We start from the raw sequence: 8,729 nt of genomic DNA on the forward strand, positions 1-8,729 counted from the left end.
CATCCCCGTCCCCGTCCCCGGCGGGGAATTCAAAATTGCCCCCATCCCCATCCCCGATCCCCTATTTCTATCCCCATCCCCGTCCCCATAGGGGCGGGGAATCGGGTTCCCCGTCGGGTGCGGGTACAATTGACATCCCTATTTTCAGAGCATCTTGGTTTGTTTCAGCTTGGGGGACCCATTCTTACCTATCAACAGATTCAGTTTCATAACCGATTTCGACAAATGTGGGTGTGGTTGAGTGGGAGGGACTCATTCATCTTTAGCCAAAGGTCCATGTAGGGATGACCACGGTTCGGTTCGAACCGAACCCTGCACTGTTGAACCGGAACCGGAACCAAACCGTCCGTACGGTTCCGGTTCCGGTTTGAGATGAAAAGGAACCCGAACCGACGGTTCTGGTTCCAAACCGAAAAAATTAAATATTATAGTGTTTTTTAAATTTTTTTTTTAATAATTCCGATTAGAACCGGAACCGGAAGCTTACTATAAGGTTTCGATTCCGGTTTCGCCATCCACGGAACCGGAACCGACGGTTTCGAACCGAAACCGGAACCGTGGTCACCCCTAGGTCCATGGTTCAATCTTTGGATTTGGATATGGAACAGTTTTAAATCTCCGGACCAGCTCTTTCACCTAAAAGAAGTGCCTACAATTCAACGAGGTGGTAGAAATCGTGGGTCTACCCAAGAAAATTACCGGTTTCAATTCGACAACAAGTTATTGCCAACCTTTCCAAGTGCATATAGAGTTATGGGTTAAATCAACCGCTAAAAGGATGAATTATATATATACCGAGTTACAGGTCAAATCAAAATTTAAAAAGTTGAATATAATTCAATTACCTAGATACTAGTTATGAGTTAAATCAACCACTAAAAGGTTGAATTCAATTACAAAATCAAAGGTAAGCCCACTAATAACATCTTTCGATTCGATTGGGATGACTGGTAATAAATTTGTACTTTACTAAACAAAAATTTGAGGTTGTCTATTGGGATGACTGATAATAAATTTGTACTTTACTAAACAAAAATTGAGGTTGTCCATGATTCTCTTACTAATGCTTTCTCGGTCTAGAGCTCATCATATATAGTCTTTCTAGTGAGTTTATCACTTTTTTGAAATGACAAGAGAAATCTAAAATCACTACTCGAGAATGTATCATAGGTATTTCGTTGGTTCATAAATGTAAAAACAAAACTAATCAATAATACCGAAAACATAGAATAATTCGAGCTAGAAATCGAGAACAATCATTTTGATGCGTTTGTTCTTGAAAATATTTTATTGTCTAGACGTGAGAGAATTGAGAATTCTAATTTTTTTCAATTCAACCAATTAGAATAATGTGAGTATGAATTCCGTATTATTCACCGAAAACAAGGTAAAAACTATAGTCACTTTTGGGAATATAATGAACCCAGAAAAATGAATTAATTCAATTCAAGTTTTTTCTTTGTCCCAATTACCGATTGGAAGATTATTTAACATGTATAAATTGTTATTAATTTGATACAGATACTAACAGAGTAGTTTCTATCTTAAAGATCCATATGTATCTACCATTGAATTGAAAATTCTTTGATAGTATTACTATATAGGGATATATCTAGTACCAAATTCCTCCTTGTTCTTAGCAGGCAAAGCTCAAAGGATAAAAAGAAATAAATTAATTTAATTAGGTTTTCAATCAAGAAAACCAATAATTTACTCCCACAGACATGTAAAGGATATCAAAAAAAAAAAAAACTATCATATGCTGAAAGAACAGAGAATCTATTATGAGAAGAACAATTGATAATGATTTATTCCATTCTTCTCTGAGAATTATTATTACATTCATAGTAATATAAACTGAAATTTTCAAGTACATCCCAGTGGCACAACCTTTTTCATGTCGAAGGATATGTGCCTTATTCAACATTTCAAGTACCAAAAATTAAAGGCAAACCATATGTCTCATTATTGATCAACAACTTGACTACTTGCTGAACGGCGCTTCCTCTCCTCCGACAGCAAACCGGCCAACCTGAAATCCATCAAATCCCAAATTACATCATCAAAACATTTATATGCATCATATATAGTAATCTACTAATTAACGTTATGTTTTGTGTAGTGAAGAAATTAAAGTTGGTACCTATTAAGAGCATCTTGGTTTGTTCCAGCTTCGGGGACCGGTTCATTCTTCCCTGTCAACAGATTCAGCTTCATAACCGGTTTCAACAACAAATTATTGCCAGCCTTTTCAAGTGCACCCAAGTTTTCCTTTGTCGTAACATCAACCGAGGCTATCGGCCCTTTTAAATCGTCCTCCTGCACCATTTTTACATTAACAAATTATATATATATATACAGTCAGGTTCATGTAAGAACAGATCTTTCCGTGCGGCATATACTGATGTTTTTTTTTTTTTTTTGTGTGTGTGTGGTGCATTTTTTGGCATTTCATTCTGGTGTATTCTCGAATACTGTATGGTGCATTTATACATATCTAGTGTATGCTGCACTGACCGCCTAGGAAGACATGTTCTCAAAGGAACCAAAATCTATATATACCGACTTACAGGTTAAACCAACACTATAAAAGGTTGAATAATTGAGTTATTACCTGGATGCGGAGATAGTTATCTCCGACTTTAAGAGCCTGGAAAATGGTGGCGATATGATAATCCACCATGTCCGCACTTGCAAGGGAGAATACATCAATCAAAGGGTTGCCGTTATCTTGGAGCAGCCACTCCAAAATACTCCAATTAGACACCTGTTCCGCCGTGTAATTATTGGCATTTTTTGCACTGCCGGTGCCGACCGACAATATCAAGAACCGGTGGCACCCAATTGGCTCATTCGACGAAGTTGATGATCTCAGGAATTTTGGATCCTGAGCCACCATCCTTTGCGTCACCGTGCTAATCGCAACAAGAGTCTGTTATATATATATATATACACACATTAATTAAACTCTCAATTATTCTGTGTTTTAATTTCTTTTTATTGGAATATATATACATACCGGATTGTTTGCCGCTACACCTCCGTCAATGAGGTTGAACTCGACCTTTCCGCCGTTAGCATCGGTGGTGTCAAAGTAATGGCCGGGGAAGTACGTCGGAGCTGCGGAGGTGGCAATGCATATGTCTGACAATTTAGCGTTTTTTTCGGGGGAATCCTTAACCTGTATGTACGTGCATGTTATAATCTTTATTCATGCATGAAGTTTGGAGAAGTTAAGGATATATATACATACATCCCAGGTGATGAAAATTGTAGGTTCGGAGGTCTTTATATCAAAGGTAGGGATGATAACGTCAGTCAAAGTTTGGCTTAACCGGGTGTCTCCCAGTTTGTCCTGGAGGACTTGGTGTAGGTATTTGCCGTCGTACTTGGGGCCTATCAACAGGTTCTGCATCTCCGATGTGTTTCTGTAAGAACATCGTCCCATGCATGAATCATTAAACTCCTCGAAAAATATAATATAATATATTAACAAGGAGGCGTTTACGCTGGGAAGATCTTTGGTCCGTGCTCCTTGTAGAAAGTGACGATATCCTCGCCGGCATAGAGGGGGCGCTTGTTCTTGTCCGGCGCCGTTAACATGGTGGTCATCAGCCCTCCGGTGCTGGTTCCGGCAATCACATCGAAGTAGTCCGCTACTCTTGCATCCGGACCGTCCAAAGCCTGATCGGTCACACCAAAAAATAAAATTTATTAAACCAAGTTGGCCAGCCTATTGATTTACTAACTACAAAGTTACAAATTCTAGTCATAATGGAAGCGGCCTATTTGTTTTCTTGGTTTGAGCTGGTCAGCTGCAATAGTCCTTTGTTGATCACAAGACGGGATTTACCTAATGCAAACACTCTTGTATAGTGGCTGCGAATTTTCATTCTTGATTTTTACCTCTAAACTTTCTTTTGATAATGTGTTTTTAATTCATTGGATGCTAATGAATTGGCTAACGGGCCACCATTTTCTAATAATATATTTAACTATCAATAACATAATGACATATCAGAAGGAGAAATTTGTAAGAAAAATACAGAAGGAATTTGTATCATTGCTATTCAACTACCAACTATGAGTAGTATAGTGTCTTTGACTTTCCCTGTATGTATAGATAGATATCATACTTGAAGCTGCTTTTCAAGGTAAGCAACAATGGTGCCGGGGATGATGCCGCGGATGCCACCTCCATCAATGCTAAGGATGGTGACAACGCCGCCGGGAGGGATGGACGGAGCATTGTACTCTCCGGTGGCGGGATCGGACGGGGCTGTCTGGCTGTTTCCCATTTCAAAGGATTGGTGTGATATATAAAATAAATGTTATCAAGAGAAAATGATAAAAGATTTTTGTTGGTTTCTTTAATGTGAAGAGAAGAGCATAAGGAGAGGATTTATATAGTACTATGATAAAACAATTAATGCTTTTTTCCTCAACGAAGGACGCATGGGCTAACCGCTAACTATGTGCTAACAGCGTGCATCCTCGAGGTTTATCATATCCTTTCATATTAATTGCGTGTTGGATAATGTTATCCACGTTTTTTGGAAAAGATTTTTTATTATGAATAAGTATATAGACAAAATTGATGGGTATGTAACACTTGTGTGAGACCATCTCACGGGTCACAATCTGTGAGACGGTTGTATATTTGATTAATGGGTCAGATTTTTGACCTCATTAATCAAATAAACAACCCGTTACACGAATTGAGACCCGTGAGACGGTCTCACAAAAGTTTTTGCCAAATTGAGGTTGTTCGTGATTCTCTTAGCTTACCAAAACATTCTTTGTCCAGAGCTCATCAAATCATCTTTTTAGTGCAGTTTATATATTTTTTTTAATGATGAGAGAAATCAACAATCACTACTCGAGTGTGTGCATTATAGGTATTTTGTTGATTCATAAGAGTAAAAACAAAACTAATCAATAATATCGAAAACAAGGAATAATCTGAACTAGAGAGAACAATCATTTTGATGCGCTTGTTCTTGAAAATATTTTATTTTCTAGACGTCGAGAGAATTGAAAATTCTAATTTGTTTCAAGTCAACCAATTGGAATGATGTGAATATCAATTCCTTATTATTCAACGAAAACAGGGTAAAAAAACTAGTCAACTTTGGGAGGGAACCCTTAGATAAAAATGAATTAATTCAATTTAGAGCCATAAAAACGGGCTTAGCCCACCGGGTTAGCCTGCCCCGCCCGGTGAAAAGGGCGAGACGGGTTTATATATATATATATATATTTTTTTTTAAATTTTTGACCGCTTCGTTATAGGAGTATATGTTCATAATTTTATCACTATATGTTCATAATGTCGATGTGACACCCCATAAATCTAACCCTTAATTGAGATTAATTGAGTAATTAATCCTAATTTTCCTTTGATAATTTCCTTCTAAAAATCCTGAAATTTGATAGTCTAGGGATTAGAATTTGAATTGTTTCATTAGTCAACCATGTGTATCTTTGGCTTATGCTTTGTACCTCAACCCTTTTGTCTTCCTAACTTTAGTAAGGTTAAAGTTGACCTTTCACACATGTTTTGATGCTCAAGTTTTCCCTAGCAAGACATTTCACTCATTTCCCTTACTAGCCAAGTCATAAACACTCCACATTCTCTCTAAAGAAATCTTAGCTTTCTCTCCAAGCTAGAAGAAGAGTTCTCTATCCTTGCAAAGTTTCATCTAAAGATTCCACCTTTCTACTTCCCTAGCATAGGAAAGGGTAAGATCTAAAGTTATTTAGTGTTTTTAGTTAGTTTTAAGGTATCTTTATCTTATTTTGGTGTTTCTTTGTGGTTTGGTTGGGTGAGAAGCCCTTGGTGAGGAAGAGCTTCAAGGAGAGGCCTATGAGTGTGAAAAGGAAGTGATTTTTGATCTACAAAGGTAACCCATGCTCTACAAAACCTATTTTATACTTGCTATTGATGTTTATTGGCTTCTATTTGATGATTCTTGATGTTGTGAGTGATTTGATGCATGATCTTGTAATAAAGAATGTTTAGAGCTTGTATTTAGGGTTCTTGAATGCCTTTCTTTGAACTATTCTTGGGTTCAAGTCATATCTTTGTTGTGCGTGAGGTTTTGGGTGTTTTGGACTTGAACTTGACCTTGGAGATGAATTTTCCCGAAGGGAAAAATGTGGTGTACAGGAGGTACCCCGCAGGTGGGGCGGCGGGTAGGCCACGAGGCCTTGTGGGTTGTACCCCGTGGGCAGGTCCACGGGCAGGGCTCTACCCGTGGCTCCACCCGCGGGGAACGTATGTGATGATTGCGGGAAATTGTTTCCCCATGGTTCTTTCCTTTTGGTATTTGATGTTTTGACCTCCCGTTGTTGGATTATTGAGCTTTTGTGAGTCTTCTTGATGTTTCGTATGTCTAGAACGATGTGTTAGGAATCCAGGATTTGGTGTCTTGAATCGTGCTTGAAGTCCAACCTTGTGATTCGTTGGGCTAATATGAGTCTTGAAGGTTCGATGGAACCATTTTGGTTTATCCGTTTGATGAGCATGCTAGTTTGATGTTGTTATGCTAGTATGTATGGTTTGTTCCTTCTTGTTGAGGGTTGGCAACTCGTGTTGCCAATCATATTGGTATTGGATTGTGGTCCATTGTTGTTGAGTATTGCTTCATGTCTTTATTGAAATCTCTTGGTTAACTCTTATGGTGTGATCTTGTACAAATCATTGTACCCTTTGTTGATACTTGATTGGGCTATTGATGAGCCTCAATCCTCTTGATAATGACTATGTGTGACTATGAATGAGATTGGTGGTTTTGTTACTTGAGCTTTGCTCACGAGATCGGTGGTATGTTACTATGAATTTAATGGTACCCTCGTGTACTGAGAGATCGGTGGTATATCCATGAGATTGGTGGGGTACGACGGTCCCAGGCGGAATAAGGTTGGACTCGAAAGTACAGGATGGCACTAGGAGGTAATAGTTGGAACTAATTATAAGGTCGGAGGTAGCCATAAGGTTGGAACAGGGCATAAGGGTGGAACTTGGAACGTGAAACTTGTCATTACGTGATTGTTGTATCTCCTACTTATGAGCATGTCTATCATGAACGCTACCTTGTGAATGGTAGGTTGCATCTAGAGTTGTGGTTGTCACTTATTGATTGTGGTCTCTATTGCGTTGTTGAAGTTGTTAGTCTTAATCTTTATTGAGAGCGTGATATGTTGATTGTTGTTCCATCTCTTGGTTTTCAAATGCTATATACTGTACTCCTCACTTTCCAATGGTTTTGACTATATCGATGTATATATATTGATACTTAACGCGTATTGGCGGGTTACCAGCTTTATTCGCTGACCGGGTGTTATCCCTTGTCTTTACAGGTTTTAATTAGATCGAAGAGCGCGCTAGACGTTGACCATATATAGTGTAGCTCTTCCCGCTTCCCTTTGTTTAAACTTATTCTGTTTTGTTGGCTTGTGAGCCTTAAATTGTTGAACATGATTTTAGTTGTAGCCTGTGCACCTATCTTTTGGTATAGGTGTGGCATAGAACTACCCGAATTATGTTTAGCTTCCGCATTATGTTATGCTTAATGATAGACTGTTTCCTATGAATTAAGTTTTAAAATGTTGGTAAATTCAGGGGTGTTAGTCAGAGCTCTGTGTTCATAATTCCATAACAGCACATTCATACTTCCATAACTGTATATTCATAATTCCGTAACTGTAATAATTTTAGAGCTCTATGTTCACAATTTTAGAGCTCTATGTTCATAATTGTAAGTTCATAATGTCAGAGCTCTGTGTTCATAATTTCATAATTCCATAACTGTACATTCATAATTCCGTAACTGTATATTCAAAATTAAATTATTATTTTTTAATTGAAATGTCGCGTTTTCCTTAAGAACGACGTCGTTTTGAACTCGTGTCCACAACATAATTTGCGCTCGTCTAACCTACGGGCTTTGGCGGGGCGGGCTGGCGGGGCCCGCCTAATTATATATAGATATATAATTAGTGTACAGTTAACTATAATTAGTGTATTTTTTTAAAAAAAAAAACTATAATTAGTGTATTAGTATTTTTTTAGTCTTTAGTTTTGGTTTACAGTATGTTTACATATATAAATTAGTGTATTAGTTTACTGTAATTAGTGAATTCATATACATAATTAGTGTATTAATTTACTGTAATTAGTGAATTAGTATATATAATTAGTGAATTAGTATTATTTTAATATTTAGTTTTTGTTTACAGTTTGCATATATAAATTAGTGTATTAGTTAAATGTAATAAGTGTATTAATATTACTTATTATACATTAATTACAATTTTATTTTAATTTTTATTTAAATTTAAAACATTTAAAATTTGGCAGGCCCCCGCCAAGGCCCGCGGGCTTAAGGTGGGGCGGCATCCATTAGGCCCGTAACCACATACATATGTAACCAATCCCAGTGGCACAACCTTTTTCATGTCAAAGGATATGTGCCTTATTCAACAATAAGTTAAGTACCATAAATTAAAAACACACCATATGATCTCATTATTGATCAACAACTTGGCTACTTGCTGTCATTAAGTGCCGCGATTGTACGGCGCCTACGGTGCCTCCTCTCGTCCGACAGCAAACCGGCCAACCTGAAACCCATCAAATCCCACACTTACATTACATTTGTATTTATAATTTCTCTGAACTAACATGTACAAAATGCAGTTCTTTTTCCCCGTCATTGCAAGTGATC

The 8,729-nt window shown here is 37.6% G+C and overlaps 1 protein-coding gene and 1 long non-coding RNA gene across 2 annotated transcripts; one reads left to right on the plus strand and one right to left on the minus strand.

Moving 5' to 3' along the window:
* Window positions 1-1,763: 1,763 nt before the first annotated feature.
* On the minus strand, window positions 1,764-4,394 carry LOC109146788 (patatin-like protein 2). The gene is made up of 7 exons (XM_019294439.1): window positions 4,137-4,394; window positions 3,509-3,684; window positions 3,254-3,428; window positions 3,020-3,181; window positions 2,615-2,932; window positions 2,144-2,319; window positions 1,764-2,032 (listed from the first exon to the last, which is right to left on the minus strand). Exons 1-7 carry the CDS (start codon window positions 4,296-4,298, stop codon window positions 1,966-1,968), a joined length of 1,236 nt encoding a protein of 411 aa, XP_019149984.1. The 5' UTR covers window positions 4,299-4,394; the 3' UTR covers window positions 1,764-1,965.
* On the plus strand, window positions 1,767-8,527 carry LOC109146791. The gene is made up of 2 exons (XR_002048508.1): window positions 1,767-1,870; window positions 8,409-8,527. It is a non-coding gene; the product is annotated as an uncharacterized LOC109146791 (long non-coding RNA).
* Window positions 8,528-8,729: the final 202 nt, after the last annotated feature.

The sequence above is a fragment of the Ipomoea nil genome, unplaced genomic scaffold, assembly GCF_001879475.1.
Source record: "Ipomoea nil cultivar Tokyo-kokei standard unplaced genomic scaffold, Asagao_1.1 scaffold1936, whole genome shotgun sequence".
NCBI lineage: Eukaryota > Viridiplantae > Streptophyta > Magnoliopsida > Solanales > Convolvulaceae > Ipomoea > Ipomoea nil.